Raw genomic sequence first — 24,784 nt, forward strand, 5'->3', positions numbered from 1 at the left:
ATGTAGAAATCTAAGCTAATATCACACATTTTCTCAAAATTATGAAAATTTTATTTTAATGAAATTATTTTTTAATTAAAAAATATTGTGTCGACGATCCTAAATTTCCCACCGTCGACTTTGGAGGTTCATACTCTGATTTTTTTTGCAAGTCATTTTTTGATCAGTTTTAAGCCTAAAATTGAATAAATATTCATTCTAAAGATGATTTCTGATCATATTGGGTCGATATTTGACGAAACAAAAAAATCAGCATTTTGAAGTTCAAACGCTGATTTTTTTTGAAAGTCATTTTTTGATCACTTTTAAGCCTAAAATTGAATAAATATTCATTCTAAAGATGATTTCTGTTCATATTGGGTCGATATTTGACGAAACAAAAAAATCAGAGTTTGAAGGTTCAAACTCTGATTTTTTTTGCAAGTCATTTTTTGATCACTTTTAAGCCTAAAATTGAATAAATATTCATTCTAAAGATGATTTCTGATCATATTGGGTCGATATTTGACGAAACAAAAAAATCAGAGTTTGAAGGTTCAAACTCTGATTTTTTTTGCAAGTCATTTTTTGATCAGTTTTAAGCCTAAAATTGAATAAATATTCATTCTAAAGATGATTTCTGTTCATATTGGGTCGATATTTGACGAAACAAAAAAATCAGAGTTTGAACCTCCAAACTCTGATTTTTTTTGCAAGTCATTTTTTGATCAGTTTTAAGCCTAAAATTGAATAAATATTCATTCTAAAGATGATTTCTGTTCATATTGGGTCGATATTTGACGAAACAAAAAAATCAGAGTTTGGAGGTTCAAACTCTGATTTTTTTTGCAAGTCATTTTTTGATCAGTTTTAAGCCTAAAATTGAATAAATATTCATTCTAAAGATGATTTCTGTTCATATTGGGTCGATATTTGACGAAACAAAAAAATCAGAGTTTGGAGGTTCAAACTCTGATTTTTTTTGCAAGTCATTTTTTGACCAGTTTTAAGCCTAAAATTGAATAAATATTCATTCTAAAGATGATTTCTGATCATATTGGGTCGATATTTGACGAAACAAAAAAATCAGCATTTTGAAGTTCAAACGCTGATTTTTTTTGCAAGTCATTTTTTGACCAGTTTTAAGCCTAAAATTGAATAAATATTCATTCTAAAGATGATTTCTGTGCATATTGGGTCGATATTTGACGAAATAAAAAAATCAGAGTTTGGAGGTTCAAACTCTGATTTTTTTTGCAAGTCATTTTTTGACCAGTTTTAAGCCTAAAATTGAATAAATATTCATTCTAAAGATGATTTCTGTTCATATTGCGATATTTGACTAAAAAAATTGAATCTGATTTTTTTTGCAATCATTTTTTGGCGGTTTTAAGCCAAAAATTGAATAAATATTCATTCTAAAGATGATTTCTGATCATATTGGGTCGATATTTGACGAAACAAAAAAATCAGCATTTTGAAGTTCAAACGCTGATTTTTTTTGCAAGTCATTTTTTGATCAGTTTTAAGCCTAAAATTGAATAAATATTCATTCTAAAGATGATTTCTGTTCAGATTGGGTCGATATTTGACGAAACAAAAAAATCAGAGTTTGGAGGTTCAAACTCTGATTTTTTTTGCAAGTCATTTTTTGACCAGTTTTAAGCCTAAAATTGAATAAATATTCATTCTAAAGATGATTTCTGTGCATATTGGGTCGATATTTGACGAAATAAAAAAATCAGAGTTTGGAGGTTCAAACTCTGATTTTTTTTGCAAGTCATTTTTTGACCAGTTTTAAGCCTAAAATTGAATAAATATTCATTCTAAAGATGATTTCTGATCAAATTGGGTCGATATTTGACGAAACAAAAAAATCAGCATTTTGAAGTTCAAACGCTGATTTTTTTTGCAAGTCATTTTTTGACCAGTTTTAAGCCTAAAATTGAATAAATATTCATTCTAAAGATGATTTCTGTTCATATTGGGTCGATATTTGACGAAACAAAAAAATCAGAGTTTGGAGGTTCAAACTCTGATTTTTTTTGCAAGTCATTTTTTGACCAGTTTTAAGCCTAAAATTGAATAAATATTCATTCTAAAGATGATTTCTGTGCATATTGGGTCGATATTTGACGAAATAAAAAAATCAGAGTTTGGAGGTTCACACTCTGATTTTTTTTGCAAGTCATTTTTTGACCAGTTTTAAGCCTAAAATTGAATAAATATTCATTCTAAAGATGATTTCTGTGCATATTGGGTCGATATTTGACGAAATAAAAAAATCAGAGTTTGGAGGTTCAAACTCTGATTTTTTTTGCAAGTCATTTTTTGACCAGTTTTAAGCCTAAAATTGAATAAATATTCATTCTAAAGATGATTTCTGATCATATTGGGTCGATATTTGACGAAACAAAAAAATCAGCATTTTGAAGTTCAAACGCTGATTTTTTTTGCAAGTCATTTTTTGACCAGTTTTAAGCCTAAAATTGAATAAATATTCATTCTAAAGATGATTTCTGTTCATATTGGGTCGATATTTGACGAAACAAAAAAATCAGAGTTTGGAGGTTCAAACTCTGATTTTTTTTGCAAGTCATTTTTTGACCAGTTTTAAGCCTAAAATTGAATAAATATTCATTCTAAAGATGATTTCTGTGCATATTGGGTCGATATTTGACGAAACAAAAAAATCAGAGTTTGGAGGTTCAAACTCTGATTTTTTTTGCAAGTCATTTTTTGACCAGTTTTAAGCCTAAAATTGAATAAATATTCATTCTAAAGATGATTTCTGTGCATATTGGGTCGATATTTGACGAAACAAAAAAATCAGAGTTTGGAGGTTCAAACTCTGATTTTTTTTGCAAGTCATTTTTTGACCAGTTTTAAGCCTAAAATTGAATAAATATTCATTCTAAAGATGATTTCTGTTCATATTGGGTCGATATTTGACGAAACAAAAAAATCAGAGTTTGGAGGTTCAAACTCTGATTTTTTTTGCAAGTCATTTTTTGACCAGTTTTAAGCCTAAAATTGAATAAATATTCATTCTAAAGATGATTTCTGTGCATATTGGGTCGATATTTGACGAAACAAAAAAATCAGAGTTTGGAGGTTCAAACTCTGATTTTTTTTGCAAGTCATTTTTTGACCAGTTTTAAGCCTAAAATTGAATAAATATTCATTCTAAAGATGATTTCTGTGCATATTGGGTCGATATTTGACGAAATAAAAAAATCAGAGTTTGGAGGTTCAAACGCTGATTTTTTTTGCAAGTCATTTTTTGACCAGTTTTAAGCCTAAAATTGAATAAATATTCATTCTAAAGATGATTTCTGTTCATATTGGGTCGATATTTGACGAAACAAAAAAATCAGAGTTTGGAGGTTCAAACTCTGATTTTTTTTGCAAGTCATTTTTTGACCAGTTTTAAGCCTAAAATTGAATAAATATTCATTCTAAAGATGATTTCTGTTCATATTGGGTCGATATTTGACGAAACAAAAAAATCAGAGTTTGGAGGTTCAAACTCTGATTTTTTTTGCAAGTCATTTTTTGACCAGTTTTAAGCCTAAAATTGAATAAATATTCATTCTAAAGATGATTTCTGTTCATATTGGGTCGATATTTGACGAAACAAAAAAATCAGAGTTTGGAGGTTCAAACTCTGATTTTTTTTGCAAGTCATTTTTTGACCAGTTTTAAGCCTAAAATTGAATAAATATTCATTCTAAAGATGATTTCTGTGCATATTGGGTCGATATTTGACGAAATAAAAAAATCAGAGTTTGGAGGTTCACACTCTGATTTTTTTTGCAAGTCATTTTTTGACCAGTTTTAAGCCTAAAATTGAATAAATATTCATTCTAAAGATGATTTCTGTGCATATTGGGTCGATATTTGACGAAATAAAAAAATCAGAGTTTGGAGGTTCACACTCTGATTTTTTTTGCAAGTCATTTTTTGACCAGTTTTAAGCCTAAAATTGAATAAATATTCATTCTAAAGATGATTTCTGCTCATATTGGGTCGATATTTGACGAAACAAAAAAATCAGAGTTTGGAGGTTCACACTCTGATTTTTTTTGCAAGTCATTTTTTGACCAGTTTTAAGCCTAAAATTGAATAAATATTCATTCTAAAGATGATTTCTGATCAAATTGGGTCGATATTTGACGAAACAGAGTTTGAAGGTTCAAACTCTGATTTTTTTACAAGTCACTTTTTGACCAGTTTTAAGCCTAAAATTGAATAAATATTCATTCTAAAGATGATTTCTGTTCATATTGGGTCGATATTTGACGAAACAAAAAAATCAGAGTTTGGAGGTTCAAACTCTGATTTTTTTTGCAAGTCATTTTTTGACCAGTTTTAAGCCTAAAATTGAATAAATATTCATTCTAAAGATGATTTCTGTGCATATTGGGTCGATATTTGACGAAACAAAAAAATCAGAAAGTTTGTGAGGGTTCAAACTCTGATTTTTTTTGCAAGTCATTTTTTGACCAGTTTTAAGCCTAAAATTGAATAAATATTCATTCTAAAGATGATTTCTGATCATATTGGGTCGATATTTGACGAAACAAAAAAATCAGCATTTTGAAGTTCAAACGCTGATTTTTTTTGCAAGTCATTTTTTGACCAGTTTTAAGCCTAAAATTGAATAAATATTCATTCTAAAGATGATTTCTGTTCATATTGGGTCGATATTTGACGAAACAAAAAAATCAGAGTTTGGAGGTTCAAACTCTGATTTTTTTTGCAAGTCATTTTTTGACCAGTTTTAAGCCTAAAATTGAATAAATATTCATTCTAAAGATGATTTCTGTTCATATTGGGTCGATATTTGACGAAACAAAAAAATCAGAGTTTGGAGGTTCAAACTCTGATTTTTTTTGCAAGTCATTTTTTGACCAGTTTTAAGCCTAAAATTGAATAAATATTCATTCTAAAGATGATTTCTGTGCATATTGGGTCGATATTTGACGAAATAAAAAAATCAGAGTTTGGAGGTTCAAACTCTGATTTTTTTTGCAAGTCATTTTTTGACCAGTTTTAAGCCTAAAATTGAATAAATATTCATTCTAAAGATGATTTCTGATCATATTGGGTCGATATTTGACGAAACAAAAAAATCAGAGATTGGAGGTTCAAACGCTGATTTTTTTTGCAAGTCATTTTTTGACCAGTTTTAAGCCTAAAATTGAATAAATATTCATTCTAAAGATGATTTCTGTTCATATTGGGTCGATATTTGACGAAACAAAAAAATCAGAGTTTGGAGGTTCAAACTCTGATTTTTTTTGCAAGTCATTTTTTGACCAGTTTTAAGCCTAAAATTGAATAAATATTCATTCTAAAGATGATTTCTGATCATATTGGGTCGATATTTGACGAAACAAAAAAATCAGAGTTTGGAGGTTTTGATTTTTTTTGCAAGTCATTTTTTGAAGTTTTAAGCCTAAAATTGAATAAATATTCATTCTAAAGATGATTTCTGTTCATATTGGGTCGATATTTGACGAAACAAAAAAATCAGAGTTTGGAGGTTCAAACTCTGATTTTTTTTGCAAGTCATTTTTTGACCAGTTTTAAGCCTAAAATTGAATAAATATTCATTCTAAAGATGATTTCTGTTCATATTGGGTCGATATTTGACGAAACAAAAAAATCAGAGTTTGAACCTCCAAACTCTGATTTTTTTTGCAAGTCATTTTTTGACCAGTTTTAAGCCTAAAATTGAATAAATATTCATTCTAAAGATGATTTCTGTTCATATTGGGTCGATATTTGACGAAACAAAAAAATCAGCATTTTGAAGTTCAAACGCTGATTTTTTTTGCAAGTCATTTTTTGACCAGTTTTAAGCCTAAAATTGAATAAATATTCATTCTAAAGATGATTTTGATGTCAAATTCTAAAGATGGGTCGATATTTGACGAAACAAAAAAATCAGCATTTTGAAGTTCAAACGCTGATTTTTTTTGCAAGTCATTTTTTGATCAGTTTTAAGCCAAAAATTGAATAAATATTCATTTTAAAGATGATTTCTGTTCAATTTGGGTCATTTTTAATCATTTTATAACTTAAAACTGCCAAAAAATTGAAACTGAAAAAAATTTTTTTCTTTGACATAGTTTTGTTTTGAAAACTAAATCAAGAGCAAAACTAAATAAAAAAACTTTTTTTTTGCAAGTCATTTTTTGAAAAGATGATTTCTGATCATATTGGGTCGATATTTGACGAAACAAAAAAATCAGACTTTGGAGGTTCAAACTCTGATTTTTTTTGCAAGTCATTTTTTGATATTTAAGCCAAAATTGAATAAATATTCATTTTATAACTAAAATTGATGATTTCTGTTCTTAAAACTGCCTGATTTTTTTGCAAAAAATTGAAACTGAAAAAAATTTTTATTTTTTTCTTTGACATAGTTTTGTTTTGAAAACTAAATCAAGAGCAAAACTAAATAAAAAAACTGTCAAAACTTAAAACTGCCAAAAAATTGAAACTGAAAAAAAATTTTTTCTTTGACATAGTTTTGTTTTGAAAACTAAATCAAGAGCAAAAAAACTGTGTCAAAACCATTTTTGTCAAATCTTGCTCCCAATGGATGAAAATCTGTCAGAAGGCTCTAATTTATCATTTTTAATCATTTTATAACTTAAAACTGCCAAAAAATTGAAACTGAAAAAAATTTTTTTCTTTGACATTTTTGTGTCAAAAACTGTGTCAAAGCCATTTTTGTCAAATCTTGAATAGTTGTCATTTTTAATCATTTTATAACTAAATCAAGAGCAAAACTAAAAGCTGAAAAAGCCATTTTTGTCAAATCTTGCTCCCAATGGATGAAAATCTGTCAGAAGGCTCTAATTTATCATTTTTAATCATTTTATAACTTAAAACTGCCAAAAAATTGAAACTGAAAAAAATTTTTTTCTTTGACATAGTTTTGTTTTGAAAACTAAATCAAGAGCAAAACTAAATCAAAAACTGTGTCAAAGCCATTTTTGTCAAATCTTGCTCCCAATGGATGAAAATCTGTCAGAAGGCTCTAATTTATCATTTTTAATCATTTTATAACTTAAAACTGCCAAAAAATTGAAACTGAAAAAAATTTTTTTCTTTGACATAGTTTTGTTTTGAAAACTAAATCAAGAGCAAAACTAAATAAAAAAACTGTGTCAAAAACTGTGTCAAAGCCATTTTTGTCAAATCTTGCTCCCAATGGATGAAAATCTGTCAGAAGGCTCTAATTTATCATTTTTAATCATTTTATAACTTAAAACTGCCAAAAAATTGAAACTGAAAAAAATTTTTTTCTTTGACATAGTTTTGTTTTGAAAACTAAATCAAGAGCAAAACTAAATAAAAAAACTGTGTCAAAGCCATGTGTCAAAGCCATTTTTGTCAAATCTTGCTCCCAATGGATGAAAATCTGTCAGAAGGCTCTAATTTATCATTTTTAATCATTTTATAACTTAAAACTGCCAAAAAATTGAAACTGAAAAAAATTTTTTTCTTTGACATAGTTTTGTTTTGAAAACTAAATCAAGAGCAAAACTAAATAAAAAAACTGTGTCAAAGCCATTTTTGTCAAATCTTGCTCCCAATGGATGAAAATCTGTCAGAAGGCTCTAATTTATCATTTTTAATCATTTTATAACTTAAAACTGCCAAAAAATTGAAACTGAAAAAAAATTTTTTTATTTGACATAGTTTTGTTTTGAAAACTAAATCAAGAGCAAAACTAAATAAAAAAACTGAGCAAAACTAAATAAAAAAACTGTGTCAAAAACTGTGTCAAAGCCATTTTTGTCAAATCTTGCTCCCAATGGATGAAAATCTGTCAGAAGGCTCTAATTTATCATTTTTAATCATTTTATAACTTAAAACTGCCAAAAAATTGAAACTGAAAAAAATTTTTTTCTTTGACATAGTTTTGTTTTGAAAACTAAATCAAGAGCAAAACTAAATAAAAAAACTGTGTCAAAAACTGTGTCAAAGCCATTTTTGTCAAATCTTGCTCCCAATGGATGAAAATCTGTCAGAAGGCTCTAATTTATCATTTTTAATCATTTTATAACTTAAAACTGCCAAAAAATTGAAACTGAAAAAAATTTTTTTCTTTGACATAGTTTTGTTTTGAAAACTAAATCAAGAGCAAAACTAAATAAAAAAACTGTGTCAAAAACTGTGTCAAAGCCATTTTTGTCAAATCTTGCTCCCAATGGATGAAAATCTGTCAGAAGGCTCTAATTTATCATTTTTAATCATTTTATAACTTAAAACTGCCAAAAAATTGAAACTGAAAAAAAATTTTTTTCTTTGACATAGTTTTGTTTTGAAAACTAAATCAAGAGCAAAACTAAATAAAAAAACTGTGTCAAAAACTGTGTCAAAGCCATTTTTGTCAAATCTTGCTCCCAATGGATGAAAATCTGTCAGAAGGCTCTAATTTATCATTTTTAATCATTTTATAACTTAAAACTGCCAAAAAATTGAAACTGAAAAAAATTTTTTTCTTTGACATAGTTTTGTTTTGAAAACTAAATCAAGAGCAAAACTAAATAAAAAAACTGTGTCAAAAACTGTGTCAAAGCCATTTTTGTCAAATCTTGCTCCCAATGGATGAAAATCTGTCAGAAGGCTCTAATTTATCATTTTTAATCATTTTATAACTTAAAACTGCCAAAAAATTGAAACTGAAAAAAATTTTTTTCTTTGACATAGTTTTGTTTTGAAAACTAAATCAAGAGCAAAACTAAATAAAAAAACTGTGTCAAAGCCATTTTTGTCAAATCTTGCTCCCAATGGATGAAAATCTGTCAGAAGGCTCTAATTTATCATTTTTAATCATTTTATAACTTAAAACTGCCAAAAAATTGAAACTGAAAAAAATTTTTTTCTTTGACATAGTTTTGTTTTGAAAACTAAATCAAGAGCAAAACTAAATAAAAAAACTGTGTCAAAGAAGGCTCTAATTTATCATTTTTAATCATTTTATAACTTAAAACTGCCAAAAAATTGAAACTGAAAAAAATTTTTTTCTTTGACATAGTTTTGTTTTGAAAACTAAATCAAGAGCAAAACTAAATAAAAAAACTGTGTCAAAAACTGTGTCAAAGCCATTTTTGTCAAATCTTGCTCCCAATGGATGAAAATCTGTCAGAAGGCTCTAATTTATCATTTTTAATCATTTTATAACTTAAAACTGCCAAAAAATTGAAACTGAAAAAAATTTTTTTCTTTGACATAGTTTTGTTTTGAAAACTAAATCAAGAGCAAAACTAAATAAAAAAACTGTGTCAAAAACTGTGTCAAAGCCATTTTTGTCAAATCTTGCTCCCAATGGATGAAAATCTGTCAGAAGGCTCTAATTTATCATTTTTAATCATTTTATAACTTAAAACTGCCAAAAAATTGAAACTGAAAAAAATTTTTTTCTTTGACATAGTTTTGTTTTGAAAACTAAATCAAGAGCAAAACTAAATAAAAAAACTGTGTCAAAAACTGTGTCAAAGCCATTTTTGTCAAATCTTGCTCCCAATGGATGAAAATCTGTCAGAAGGCTCTAATTTATCATTTTTAATCATTTTATAACTTAAAACTGCCAAAAAATTGAAACTGAAAAAAATTTTTTTCTTTGACATAGTTTTGTTTTGAAAACTAAATCAAGAGCAAAACTAAATAAAAAAACTGTGTCAAAAACTGTGTCAAAGCCATTTTTGTCAAATCTTGCTCCCAATGGATGAAAATCTGTCAGAAGGCTCTAATTTATCATTTTTAATCATTTTATAACTTAAAACTGCCAAAAAATTGAAACTGAAAAAAAATTTTTTTCTTTGACATAGTTTTGTTTTGAAAACTAAATCAAGAGCAAAACTAAATAAAAAAACTGTGTCAAAAACTGTGTCAAAGCCATTTTTGTCAAATCTTGCTCCCAATGGATGAAAATCTGTCAGAAGGCTCTAATTTATCATTTTTAATCATTTTATAACTTAAAACTGCCAAAAAATTGAAACTGAAAAAAATTTTTTTCTTTGACATAGTTTTGTTTTGAAAACTAAATCAAGAGCAAAACTAAATAAAAAAACTGTGTCAAAAACTGTGTCAAAGCCATTTTTGTCAAATCTTGCTCCCAATGGATGAAAATCTGTCAGAAGGCTCTAATTTATCATTTTTAATCATTTTATAACTTAAAACTGCCAAAAAATTGAAACTGAAAAAAATTTTTTTCTTTGACATAGTTTTGTTTTGAAAACTAAATCAAGAGCAAAACTAAATAAAAAAACTGTGTCAAAAACTGTGTCAAAGCCATTTTTGTCAAATCTTGCTCCCAATGGATGAAAATCTGTCAGAAGGCTCTAATTTATCATTTTTAATCATTTTATAACTTAAAACTGCCAAAAAATTGAAACTGAAAAAAATTTTTTTCTTTGGCATAGTTTTGTTTTGAAAACTAAATCAAGAGCAAAAAAACTGTGTCAAAAACTGTGTCAAAGCCATTTTTGTCAAATCTTGCTCCCAATGGATGAAAATCTGTCAGAAGGCTCTAATTTATCATTTTTAATCATTTTATAACTTAAAACTGCCAAAAAATTGAAACTGAAAAAAATTTTTTTCTTTGACATAGTTTTGTTTTGAAAACTAAATCAAGAGCAAAACTAAATAAAAAAACTGTGTCAAAAACTGTGTCAAAGCCATTTTTGTCAAATCTTGCTCCAATGGATGAAAATCTGTCAGAAGGCTCTTATTTATCATTTTTAATCATTTTATAACTTAAAACTGCCAAAAAATTGAAACTGAAAAAAATTTTTTCTTTGACATAGTTTTGTTTTGAAAACTAAATCAAGAGCAAAACTAAATAAAAAAAACTGTGTCAAAAACTGTGTCAAAGCCATTTTTGTCAAATCTTGCTCCCAATGGATGAAAATCTGTCAGAAGGCTCTAATTTATCATTTTTAATCATTTTATAACTTAAAACTGCCAAAAAATTGAAACTGAAAAAAATTTTTTTCTTTGACATAGTTTTGTTTTGAAAACTAAATCAAGAGCAAAACTAAATAAAAAAACTGTGTCAAAAACTGTGTCAAAGCCATTTTTGTCAAATCTTGCTCCCAATGGATGAAAATCTGTCAGAAGGCTCTAATTTATCATTTTTAATCATTTTATAACTTAAAACTGCCAAAAAATTGAAACTGAAAAAAATTTTTTTCTTTGACATAGTTTTGTTTTGAAAACTAAATCAAGAGCAAAACTAAATAAAAAAACTGTGTCAAAAACTGTGTCAAAGCCATTTTTGTCAAATCTTGCTCCCAATGGATGAAAATCTGTCAGAAGGCTCTAATTTATCATTTTTAATCATTTTATAACTTAAAACTGCCAAAAAATTGAAACTGAAAAAAATTTTTTTCTTTGACATAGTTTTGTTTTGAAAACTAAATCAAGAGCAAAACTAAATAAAAAAACTGTGTCAAAAACTGTGTCAAAGCCATTTTTGTCAAATCTTGCTCCCAATGGATGAAAATCTGTCAGAAGGCTCTAATTTATCATTTTTAATCATTTTATAACTTAAAACTGCCAAAAAATTGAAACTGAAAAAAAATTTTTTTCTTTGACATAGTTTTGTTTTGAAAACTAAATCAAGAGCAAAACTAAATAAAAAAACTGTGTCAAAGCCATTTTTGTCAAATCTTGCTCCCAATGGATGAAAATCTGTCAGAAGGCTCTAATTTATCATTTTTAATCATTTTATAACTTAAAACTGCCAAAAAATTGAAACTGAAAAAAAATTTTTTCTTTGACATAAATTTATCATTTTTAATCATTTTATAACTTAAAACTGCCAAAAAATTGAAACTGAAAAAAATTTTTTTCTTTGACATAGTTTTGTTTTGAAAACTAAATCAAGAGCAAAACTAAATAAAAAAACTGTGTCAAAAACTGTGTCAAAGCCATTTTTGTCAAATCTTGCTCCCAATGGATGAAAATCTGTCAGAAGGCTCTAATTTATCATTTTTAATCATTTTATAACTTAAAACTGCCAAAAAATTGAAACTGAAAAAAATTTTTTTCTTTGACATAGTTTTGTTTTGAAAACTAAATCAAGAGCAAAACTAAATAAAAAAACTGTGTCAAAAACTGTGTCAAAGCCATTTTTGTCAAATCTTGCTCCCAATGGATGAAAATCTGTCAGAAGGCTCTAATTTATCATTTTTAATCATTTTATAACTTAAAACTGCCAAAAAATTGAAACTGAAAAAAATTTTTTTCTTTGACATAGTTTTGTTTTGAAAACTAAATCAAGAGCAAAACTAAATAAAAAAACTGTGTCAAAAACTGTGTCAAAGCCATTTTTGTCAAATCTTGCTCCCAATGGATGAAAATCTGTCAGAAGGCTCTAATTTATCATTTTTAATCATTTTATAACTTAAAACTGCCAAAAAATTGAAACTGAAAAAAAATTTTTACTTTGACATAGTTTTGTCTTAAAAACTAAATCAAGAGCAAAAAAACTGTGTCAAAGCCATTTTTGTCAAATCTTGCTCCCAATGGATGAAAATCTGTCAGAAGGCTCTAATTTATCATTTTTAATCATTTTATAACTTAAAACTGCCAAAAAATTGAAACTGAAAAAAATTTTTTTCTTTGACATAGTTTTGTTTTGAAAACTAAATCAAGAGCAAAACTAAATAAAAAAACTGTGTCAAAAACTGTGTCAAAGCCATTTTTGTCAAATCTTGCTCCCAATGGATGAAAATCTGTCAGAAGGCTCTAATTTATCATTTTTAATCATTTTATAACTTAAAACTGCCAAAAAATTGAAACTGAAAAAAATGAAACTGAAAAAAATTTTTTTCTTTGACATAGTTTTGTTTTGAAAACTAAATCAAGAGCAAAACTAAATAAAAAAACTGTGTCAAAAACTGTGTCAAAGCCATTTTTGTCAAATCTTGCTCCCAATGGATGAAAATCTGTCAGAAGGCTCTAATTTATCATTTTTAATCATTTTATAACTTAAAACTGCCAAAAAATTGAAACTGAAAAAAATTTTTTTCTTTGACATAGTTTTGTTTTGAAAACTAAATCAAGAGCAAAACTAAATAAAAAAACTGTGTCAAAAACTGTGTCAAAGCCATTTTTGTCAAATCTTGCTCCCAATGGATGAAAATCTGTCAGAAGGCTCTAATTTATCATTTTTAATCATTTTATAACTTAAAACTGCCAAAAAATTGAAACTGAAAAAAATTTTTTTCTTTGACATAGTTTTGTTTTGAAAACTAAATCAAGAGCAAAACTAAATAAAAAAACTGTGTCAAAATTTTTGTCAAATCTTGCTCCCAATGGATGAAAATCTGTCAGAAGCCATTTTTGTCAAATCTTGCTCCCAATGGATGAAAATCTGTCAGAAGGCTCTAATTTATCATTTTTAATCATTTTATAACTTAAAACTGCCAAAAAATTGAAACTGAAAAAAATTTTTTTCTTTGACATAGTTTTGTTTTGAAAACTAAATCAAGAGCAAAACTAAATAAAAAAACTGTGTCAAAAACTGTGTCAAAGCCATTTTTGTCAAATCTTGCTCCCAATGGATGAAAATCTGTCAGAAGGCTCTAATTTATCATTTTTAATCATTTTATAACTTAAAACTGCCAAAAAATTGAAACTGAAAAAAATTTTTTTCTTTGACATAGTTTTGTTTTGAAAACTAAATCAAGAGCAAAACTAAATAAAAAAACTGTGTCAAAAACTGTGTCAAAGCCATTTTTGTCAAATCTTGCTCCCAATGGATGAAAATCTGTCAGAAGGCTCTAATTTATCATTTTTAATCATTTTATAACTTAAAACTGCCAAAAAATTGAAACTGAAAAAAATTTTTTTCTTTGACATAGTTTTGTTTTGAAAACTAAATCAAGAGCAAAACTAAATAAAAAAACTGTGTCAAAAACTGTGTCAAAGCCATTTTTGTCAAATCTTGCTCCCAATGGATGAAAATCTGTCAGAAGGCTCTAATTTATCATTTTTAATCATTTTATAACTTAAAACTGCCAAAAAATTGAAACTGAAAAAAATTTTTTTCTTTGACATAGTTTTGTTTTGAAAACTAAATCAAGAGCAAAACTAAATAAAAAAACTGTGTCAAAAACTGTGTCAAAGCCATTTTTGTCAAATCTTGCTCCCAATGGATGAAAATCTGTCAGAAGGCTCTAATTTATCATTTTTAATCATTTTATAACTTAAAACTGCCAAAAAATTGAAACTGAAAAAAATTTTTTTCTTTGACATAGTTTTGTTTTGAAAACTAAATCAAGAGCAAAACTAAATAAAAAAACTGTGTCAAAAACTGTGTCAAAGCCATTTTTGTCAAATCTTGCTCCCAATGGATGAAAATCTGTCAGAAGGCTCTAATTTATCATTTTTAATCATTTTATAACTTAAAACTGCCAAAAAATTGAAACTGAAAAAAATTTTTTTCTTTGACATAGTTTTGTTTTGAAAACTAAATCAAGAGCAAAACTAAATAAAAAAACTGTGTCAAAAACTGTGTCAAAGCCATTTTTGTCAAATCTTGCTCCCAATGGATGAAAATCTGTCAGAAGGCTCTAATTTATCATTTTTAATCATTTTATAACTTAAAACTGCCAAAAAATTGAAACTGAAAAAAATTTTTTTCTTTGACATAGTTTTGTTTTGAAAACTAAATCAAGAGCAAAACTAAATAAAAAAACTGTGTCAAAAACTGTGTCAAAGCCATTTTTGTCAAATCTTGCTCCCAATGGATGAAAATCTGTCAGAAGGCTCTAATTTATCATTTTTAATCATTTTATAACTTAAAACTGCCAAAAAATTGAAACTGAAAAAAATTTTTTTCTTTGACATAGTTTTGTTTTGAAAACTAAATCAAGAGCAAAACTAAATAAAAAAACTGTGTCAAAAACTGTGTCAAAGCCATTTTTGTCAAATCTTGCTCCCAATGGATGAAAATCTGTCAGAAGGCTCTAATTTATCATTTTTAATCATTTTATAACTTAAAACTGCCAAAAAATTGAAACTGAAAAAAAATTTTTTCTTTGACATAGTTTTGTTTTGAAAACTAAATCAAGAGCAAAAAAACTGTGTCAAAAACATTTTTGTCAAATCTTGCTCCCAATGGATGAAAATCTGTCAGAAGGCTCTAATTTATCATTTTTAATCATTTTATAACTTAAAACTGCCAAAAAATTGAAACTGAAAAAAATTTTTTTCTTTGACATAGTTTTGTTTTGAAAACTAAATCAAGAGCAAAACTAAATAAAAAAAACTGTGTCAAAAACTGTGTCAAAGCCATTTTTGTCAAATCTTGCTCCCAATGGATGAAAATCTGTCAGAAGGCTCTAATTTATCATTTTTAATCATTTTATAACTTAAAACTGCCAAAAAATTGAAACTGAAAAAAATTTTTTTCTTTGACATAGTTTTGTTTTGAAAACTAAATCAAGAGCAAAACTAAATAAAAAAAACTGTGTCAAAAACTGTGTCAAAGCCATTTTTGTCAAATCTTGCTCCCAATGGATGAAAATCTGTCAGAAGGCTCTAATTTATCATTTTTAATCATTTTATAACTTAAAACTGCCAAAAAATTGAAACTGAAAAAAATTTTTTTCTTTGACATAGTTTTGTTTTGAAAACTAAATCAAGAGCAAAACTAAATAAAAAAACTGTGTCAAAAACTGTGTCAAAGCCATTTTTGTCAAATCTTGCTCCCAATGGATGAAAATCTGTCAGAAGGCTCTAATTTATCATTTTTAATCATTTTATAACTTAAAACTGCCAAAAAATTGAAACTGAAAAAAATTTTTTTCTTTGACATAGTTTTGTTTTGAAAACTAAATCAAGAGCAAAACTAAATAAAAAAACTGTGTCAAAGCCATTTTTGTCAAATCTTGCTCCCAATGGATGAAAATCTGTCAGAAAAACTAAATCAAGAGCAAAACTAAATAAAAAAACTGTGTCAAAAACTGTGTCAAAGCCATTTTTGTCAAATCTTGCTCCCAATGGATGAAAATCTGTCAGAAGGCTCTAATTTATCATTTTTAATCATTTTATAACTTAAAACTGCCAAAAAATTGAAACTGAAAAAAATTTTTTTCTTTGACATAGTTTTGTTTTGAAAACTAAATCAAGAGCAAAACTAAATAAAAAAACTGTGTCAAAAACCATTTTTGTCAAATCTTGCTCCCAATGGATGAAAATCTGTCAGAAGGCTCTAATTTATCATTTTTAATCATTTTATAACTTAAAACTGCCAAAAAATTGAAACTGAAAAAAATTTTTTTCTTTGACATAGTTTTGTTTTGAAAACTAAATCAAGAGCAAAACTAAATAAAAAAAACTGTGTCAAAAACTGTGTCAAAGCCATTTTTGTCAAATCTTGCTCCCAATGGATGAAAATCTGTCAGAAGGCTCTAATTTATCATTTTTAATCATTTTATAACTTAAAACTGCCAAAAAATTGAAACTGAAAAAAATTTTTTTCTTTGACATAGTTTTGTTTTGAAAACTAAATCAAGTGCAAAACTAAATAAAAAAACTAAATCAAAAACTGTGTCAAAGCCATTTTTGTCAAATCTATCTCTTTTCATTTATTTATTACAATCATTCTTCAATCATATTTTTTTTCTTTTTTATAAAATATTTTAAGTAATATTATTTAGGCAAGTATGGCACAAATTTTTGTAGTTCAAAAACATTCAAAAAAATTTTAAAAAATGTCCAAATAAGTTTTTTCGTCTGTTTTAGTTAATATTTGTCATTATTGGTCATTTTCAGTGCAGAAAAAAATATTATGGAGAAAAATATAATTTTTTCATGCACCAATCGAAAGTTTTGCTTGATTTTTCGACTATTTTTGATGGTTTATCCCCATTTTTGGGATGAATGCATCACGTAAGGGTGTCGAGTGTATGCTTAGAGATAAGTAGAACAAATTACGAAAATTATGAGCCTACAACGAGGTGTCTAGCACAACGAATACGTGATTTATGAGCGAAATAATTTAACGATTGGCATCAAATATTTCAAAAAATATTCTCGAAAAATAACTTTGCAAAAATTTTTCATTTTTTTCAAAATCTACTTAATATTTAAAGGCGAATCAGTCGATTTCTTAAAAACAATAATTTATTTTTATTGATGATAAATAATAGAAATTTAATTTTGTTATGCTGAAAAATCTCAAAAATATTTTAAATTTAACAAAATTCCATGACTTTATCGTCTTTAAAAATATTGAATATTATACCAATTTAATAAAAATATTCTCTTTTATAAAATATTTACATCTACTTTTAATATCTCTCTAGAAATTTAAAAAATTCCAAAAAATCGAAAAAAATGACTTTTCAACGGTCAAAATTTTGAATCTTTCTATGGGTCTGATATGCTATTAAGCATGTCTGTAAAGATTTCAGATGAAAACCCTGAGAATTCGTGAAATTTTTCTGTCGCAAAGTTAAAGAAAACTCGAAAAATCGACTTCTAACAAGTAACCTAATCTATTTATTGCTTTGGAACTTATTTTCAGTGATTTAGGGGCTTAAATAGCCTTAAAAGGCATTAGGCGTTTTTTTGGGCATTATTGAGCATGGTTTCTTAAGTGCAAAATCGAAATTTTTTTCACAGGTGAAAACTTCAGACTCATACAAAAACATCGGAAAAAAATTAGAACGGTCTTATTAAATTAAAATAAAAAAATGCATTTAGAAAGAAATTTTTTATTTTTATTTCAAAGTTTTAATGCCCCCTCATCCTTTATCCAGGCTTGGGACTGGCATAGGCTTGAATCCTATGGCGGATTTAGGCAGGAACTGCTGTTCCATTATCAAACCATTATCCATCTCCTAGGGTCTTGCTCGATGATTGTTGACGTACGTCTGCCATTTTTTCGGAATGTCCTCGCCAGGATACCATCTCTCGAAGACTTCTCTGATGATCGTGAAGGCCTTCGTTCTTTTCAAAGAAACGTTCCTGCCAACTCGACGCGACGATGCCCAACAAAGTTCTTGACGCAAATCGTCGTCAAACAGACCTTCGGCAACAGTTTTGATGGTTTCTGTGACCTCCGGCTTTGGCTCAACTTCTTCGAGCAAAAAATTTTTGAAGTCACCGCAGCAATCGTCACAATCCCTCAGATGAATATTGAGTTCTCCGAACGTGTTGACGTCGATCGGAAAACCGACGATCGGATGACCTTCGGCTTCTGATGGAGAAGGCGTCTGAGGGCGTTGATCTTCTGGCTGGCTACCTGGATTGTCTAAGACCTGATTGTCTAAGACCTGATTGTCTAAGACAGGAATTGATTGGGCATCCGAGTGCTCCGCTCCCAGCACCGGTTCGGCCACAATCGGTGACATTCCGTGAAACGGGTCCTGACCAACCTGCTGGATTGCCAGTTCAGCAGTAGTCAGCCGATTTTCTATCCCGACTAGTTTTTGCCAAACTTGATCGAGATAGAGAGCCAACCAGGCTACGTCCGGTGACATGTTAGGTGGGGGTGGCGGGAGGTTACTAGGACGGATAGCTAAAACAAGAAAAAAGACATTCGATAAACTCCTAATCCATGAAATTCTTTCAAAATTTGTTTGTGCGTTAATATCTTACAAAAAAATTCTTTCTACAATTTTTATATGCTTTTTTATTTAAATTTCAATGTTTTCTGTTTGTCATCGTGTCACGCTCTTAGTTACATACTGAGAATATAGATGGCGCTATAACTCTTTATCGCATTAGGTATTGGTCGGATAAGTTCAAAATGTGTATTGGCTTCAAGACTTTAAATGTGCACTGGGGCAAGGTTTTAGAATGTGCATTGGGTCTTCATAAAATGTTCGAGAAAGTTCATAGAATGTTCTAGAAAGTCATCGAATGTTCTAGAAACTTCATAGAATGTTCTCGAAACTTCATAGAATGTTCTCGAAACTTCATAGAATGTTCTAGAAACTTCAAAGAATGTTCGAGAAACTTCATAAAATCTTCGAAAATTTTTTAAAACCTCATAAAATTTTAAGGAAAAATTACATCTTTTGTAATAACTAAAAAGTATAAAATAAAAAATTATAAAAAAAATATTTTAAAAAGATGCTTTTTTATTTGGGGCCCTAAAAAGTTGAAAATAAATGAAAGTTTTTCAAAATTTAAGCAAAAGAAAAAAGCATGCGAGGCCAAAATAAGTGAGAATAACTTCAAATGTAAGTGAAAAGTAATTGAAGTAAAATTGTTTTTTTCTTTTGCTTAATTTTTGAAAAACTTTCATTTATTTTCAACTTTTTAGGGCCCCAAATAAAAAAGCATCTTTTTAAAATATTTTTTTTTATAATTTTTTTTCTTCGAAATGCGGTAAAAATATGATCCATTGATTTCTGACAACTTTTTGTCCACCCCATACATCTAATAAAATATCTAAAATATTAACGCTCATTCAAATTTTTGTGTTGAATGCAAAATCATTTCGTACAGATTTACAGCTCTTATTGACAAAAAAGCTGATGCATTGCGGAACACACTTAAAAATATTTTTTTAAATCCTATTTTTTTCACTTAAACTAATCTTACCTGGTTGATTTGCAAGTCCTTCGGGTCCGCCGACGCGGTTGGAACTTGCTGGAGTTGATGTTGCGGGTGGATTGTTGTGGTCCATGGTGAAAATTGAATAAATGATGCTGCTTGATGTTTAATTCGCACGAATATATCTCGCAAAGGGACGAGATCCGTTATCTTTTTTATCGGGTAAACTCCTCTCACATTGCTGTCAGAAGAATGTCAAACGTCGGTTTTTTTTTGTTTGTATTGGATCAATTTGCGCAAGAATATCAACTTTGCTGGCTTTTCATTAAATAAATATAAAAAATGCAAGCTCAAATCAAGTGAATGAGACAAAAAAACTTTGGCCGTTGAATCGATGGTTTCCGTGTAAACAAAAATAGACGAAAAATGGTAGAAAATGTCAATAATAGAAAATTTACTTTGTCGCAAAATCTGAAGTGCCGTCAAGCTTGCAAAAACAACAAAATAATCCAGCACAAAAAGGTAAAAAATCTCGACAGTCGATAGCGTTGAAAAAAGAAAAATTGTTAATCTTTTTCGTTTTTCGTCGAGAGACTAATTTTTTTTTTATTGAACAGAAATTTTTACACAAAAATCGTTTTGGAACGTTTCGGACGACAATTCACTCACAGGTGACTCCCGTTGCGTGATTTGTCGTGCCGGGGAGACGATCGAGATGAGTTTGGACCACAAGCCAGAAAGAAGATCAAATTGAGTTTGATCGCATCAAGAAAGCCGGAGGACGAGTTACTGTTGACGGTCGTGTAAATGGGGGACTTAATTTATCGAGAGCTATTGGCGATCATGGATACAAAACAGTAAGTTTTTTTCTTTTTCGTTGAAAATTTATTAATTTTATGAAAAAATTTATTTTTTTTTTTATTAGAACAAAGATCTACCGCCCGAGGAACAAATGATTTCAGCCCTTCCCAACGTGCGAAAACTCACACTGACACCCCAAGATGAGTTTATGGTCTTAGCTTGCGACGGCATTTGGAACTTTATGACTTCGGAAGACGTGGTGCGGTTTGTCCGAACTAAACTTGCGGAAAATCCTCAAATTAAATTGACAAAAATATGCCGAAGAGGTATTTTTACTCAAATTTTTTCGAGTTCAAAAATACTTAAATTGTTGATTTTTCAGCTTTTCGCATTTTGCTTGGCGCATAATACGATGGGCGATGCCACCGGATGCGACAACATGACTGCAATTATTGTAAAATTCAACAAAAACGTTCCAGTAGCGAGCTGCGGTGCCTTGACGACGGCAAAAAATGCCACATGCAATGATAAATCGACAGCACAGAGTGCATCAAAATGTTTGAAACTCAAAAGTGAGACGTCCTTTTTGAGATACAAACAAAAAAATATAAAAGCAAATTTTTTCATAAATTAATTGAAAATTTGTAGCACAAAAAAAAAATTATCATATTTTAAAAAGTTTTAACCTTTTATTCAGTGTTTGTCTGTTTAGTGAATTCTTTGTAAAACACCGTTTACGTCATTCAAGACAAAGAAAAACATACATACAAGAAAATAGCACGAAAATGTTCTGTTGAGGTAATAGCAAGAAAGTACTTACAGCTTTTTCTATTGCTTTTAGACAAAATTGTTCGTGGTCATTATAATTAAATGTCAAATTTAATAATTAAATGTAAAAATTTTTCAAAAAACAATACAAACAATTTTTATTTCATACAAATTCTAAGTTAGGTACATACAAAATTTTATGAAAAAAAAAACAAAATATAACAAAAATTTAAATATTGCAATGACTTGACAACACTTAATCACTTATGGACATCACGATATTCAACAATTTCGAGTACAAGTTATATTCTGCGTTATAACATCTCTTTTTTGATATAGAATTTTGTAATGGCTTTTTTCTCTTCAACTTCTCATAATGTTCACCCTTTTTTTCTGGATATGCTTCTCTTTCGTGAAACTCAGAGCGCGTAAAAATACAAGCATCCGAGCGATAAAATCCCATCGAAATGAATTTTAATGATGGCAACTTTTCAAAAAGAGAATATTTTTCCAGAATTGTCAAACACGGTTGAAACGAAGAAATGCCTAAATACTTCAGAAATCGCCCATGGTCTTTTATTACTTCGAAAGTTTCGTCATCAAGCGACAAAGATTCTGGCAAGATAAGTGTGTTTAAACGCGGCCATCCACGCATCATTTGCTGAACCATTTTTGAGTTGAATGTACGAGACTTAGCAGTGAAAATCGAGATGTTGGGACATTTTTGCAACAAATTCAGGATCCCATCGGTTTGAAAAATCTTAAAAAAAGAAAAAAAAAACATTCTCTATTATATTTGGCACATAAAAAATCAATTTGGCCAAATTAAAATTACTTTTGGTATTTCAAAAGGCCGCTCCAAACGAAACTCAATAGTTTTGTCCAATGCCTCATTTTAAATTCGAAAATCCGATGGGGCAAAATTAAAAAAAAAAGTTAAAAATTTCATCAAAAATTACCGATTTTTGATGTATTTACATAATTTTTCATAAAAATTTCAAGAAAATTTTTCAATTTTCAGTAATTTTTGTCTTAAAAATCGTATTTCAACATAAAATTTTCTTTTAAAAATAATTTTTATAAAAATTATTGGATTTTTATTTTCAAAAAAATTTTGAGTTATTTTTTTAAAATTAATTTTTTTCAATTTTAATTAAAAAAATTCAAATCAATTTTCGCTACACAAATATCAATGTAAAAAAGTCAAAACAACAAAAATATTCAATAAAAATCAAAAATTAATTTAAAAAATTGGCATTTTGTATGAAAAAAAGTATTTCAAAATTTTTTATTTCTTTTGCCCCCCCATTTTTATTTCAAAATTTTTGGACAAAACTATTGAGTTTTATTTGGAGCGGCCAAACTAAAAAAAATAAAAAAAAGGTGAACAGGGAGGAATTTTGATAAACGAATAAAAAAAAAATTGAGAAGCATAAAAAAGGAAATTTGGTAAATTAAAATTAAAAATTTTTGAATTAAAAGTTTTTGATAAAAATTATTAACATACCTAATTGAGATTGAAATCAATAGTAAGCAATGAAAGAAAAATTATTTTTTTTTTACTCAAACCTTCAAAAGCGAAATTTCTAAACCAATGAAAAAATCTTCAAATATTTTGTTGAAAATAATTTTCCAAAACCCACGACCTCAAAAATTTGAAAAATAAGACTCAAAAGTCTTAAAATTGTAAAATTTAAACAAAAGCTTTAAAAAATTTCTTTATTTTTACATATTTATAAACTTATTAAAAATTGGAAGAAAAATTTTCTAAAAACTTGAAGTTTTAAGAACCGATAATCTTTACAAAAAAGACGTAATGCATCCATTTTGAACAAAAACTTTTGTTAAAATTCTTAAATACTAAAAATTTTGCATACAAAAGTTAATTTTTCAAAGTATTTTCCAATTTTTTTTCTTAAAAATTACTCGACTCTAGTAATTTGAGTAATACCCGGTTATTGAGTATTATTTTTATCATTTGCCAAAAAAGTAATTTTCATATGGTCATTTTATTTTTTTTGTGCCCAATTTAATTCACTCCAAGAAAAATCAAGAAAAATATGTAAAAAAAATATTTTCTTACCCCCTTTTTCATTAAGTGAAGAGCCTCTAAATTTGGCAAGGACGAAAATTTCATGAGATTTTCATTGGAAAGTTCATTAACATCGTATGTTTCACTATCGTGTATATTTAAACTTCGTAAATTCTTCAAATGTTCCAGCGAATGTTCCGTGTGCTCAGCAGAATCAAAAAAATGTTCTGGTATCGAGCCTTTTATTTCTATTATCTCCAATTTTGGCATGTGTGACAATATTACGTGCCATTGACTTTCAACCAAATTTCCTCTAAGTTTGAAACGAGTGACATTTGGCAACGAACTGAAAAGGTTTGAAGCACAAACCTCACAAATTAAAGTTGGGTAGACAATTAAATGAATCGTTCGAATACGAGAAAGATCTGGCAATGGTTGGTCATGATCAAAAATACACGAACTAATCCTCTCATTGTTCATAACAAAGAACTCAATCGACTCCAAATTGGAAAACTGTGCTAACAAATGGAATGGAATGCGAGAATAGGAACTGAGCATTGTCCCTGTGATGCATGCTGGTTCGACAATCGTGTGATCAAGTTTATTGCATCTCGCTGTATACCAATCAAGTTTGAGTCCATCATCAAATATTTTCTTAAATTCACTTGAAAACAGATTTTTAAATGGAAAATCCGAAAAGCAAATTGACTCGCCTGCAACTTTTCCGAATATCATTTTTCGTAAATTATCTGCTCCTTTTTTGTTTTTCACGACATCGACGTAATCAGTTTCCAAATTTTGTTCATCGTACACAAAACTGGAAATGCTGATTTCAAGCAGCGATGCTGGAAAACATTGAAGGTTCAAAAGTGTTTTGTTGTTTTGGACAATCAGCTTGCGTAAATTCGGAAAGTTTTTGAGGATATTTTTTCGGATTCTTTTTTCGGTTTGCGCATCTTTCATTTTGAATTGAGGAATCATAAAGTTTTCATCAATTTGCAACGTTTTGATCTCCCGCCCGAGTCGCATGAAAAAATTCTTAGCAAATGGCAGTTCTTTGAAATTGACCGTGTTCAAGGTCATGCTATCAAATGTTCGGATAGTACGGGTTCCAGATGTAAATGTCTCTCCGATACCACAATGCGATGCCAGATAAACCTCTTTCATGTTTAACTCGAAGCATTTTTGGAATTTCGGACACAGAGTTACATGGAAGAAAGTCCTGCAGCATTCGGAGCAACGACGAATACTCCATGCATCCAAATAAACGAATATTGCAATCAACATCTGAAAAAAAAAATCATGAATTTTCACATGAAAATCATAAAACAGTGATTATTTTACCTCAACTGGGAGTTTTTCGATCAACGATCGATTCTGAAGTCTTGTTTGGGATCTGGTCTTCATGATTGATGCGAATTTGACTCGATTTAAATAAATGTATCACAAAATTTCACTGATAAACAAAAATTTTGATTTTTACTTGATTTGTAAACAGAATTACAATCAAAACTATCAACATTCAAATATAGCTCTAACTAGGTCTATTGGTCTGTCTGTCTGTACATCTAAAATTATAAAAAACAAACTTTTTTTTTTCGTTCTTAATTACATGTCGACATGCAAAATAATAAATTCAAAATATTAAATAAAGCAAAA

General features: G+C 28.3%; 2 protein-coding genes and 1 long non-coding RNA gene across 3 annotated transcripts in view; 1 reads left to right on the top strand and 2 right to left on the bottom strand.

Moving 5' to 3' along the window:
• Nucleotides 1-24,784, bottom strand: part of LOC134832646 (LIM and SH3 domain protein Lasp) — a 214,399-nt gene that overhangs the window by 165,662 nt on the left and 23,953 nt on the right. The gene's annotated exons all lie outside the window — the stretch shown is intronic.
• Nucleotides 19,777-21,271, top strand: LOC134829907 (uncharacterized). Its single transcript, XR_010161941.1, has 4 exons — nt 19,777-20,046; nt 20,142-20,381; nt 20,450-20,651; nt 20,708-21,271. It is a non-coding gene; the product is annotated as an uncharacterized LOC134829907 (long non-coding RNA).
• Nucleotides 21,235-24,620, bottom strand: LOC134829906 (uncharacterized). The gene is made up of 3 exons (XM_063843201.1): nt 24,470-24,620; nt 23,177-24,412; nt 21,235-21,853 (listed from the first exon to the last, which is right to left on the bottom strand). Exons 1-3 carry the CDS (start codon nt 24,530-24,532, stop codon nt 21,350-21,352), a joined length of 1,803 nt encoding a protein of 600 aa, XP_063699271.1. The 5' UTR covers nt 24,533-24,620; the 3' UTR covers nt 21,235-21,349.

This window comes from Culicoides brevitarsis, chromosome 2 (genome assembly GCF_036172545.1).
Source record: "Culicoides brevitarsis isolate CSIRO-B50_1 chromosome 2, AGI_CSIRO_Cbre_v1, whole genome shotgun sequence".
Lineage (NCBI taxonomy): Eukaryota > Metazoa > Arthropoda > Insecta > Diptera > Ceratopogonidae > Culicoides > Culicoides brevitarsis.

Bases quoted from the DNA above. Each gene is read 5' to 3' on its own strand.
- LOC134829906 (XM_063843201.1), bottom strand. From the start codon at position 24,532: ATGAAGACCAGATCCCAAACAAGACTTCAGAATCGATCGTTGATCGAA. The intron at 24,413-24,469 runs GTAAAATAATCA...TTTTTTTTTCAG, and splicing joins TCGAAAAACTCCCAGTTGAG to ATGTTGATTGCAATATTCGT. The intron at 21,854-23,176 runs GTAAGAAAATAT...TCTTTTTTTAAG, and splicing joins TTCACTTAATGAAAAAGGGG to ATTTTTCAAACCGATGGGAT.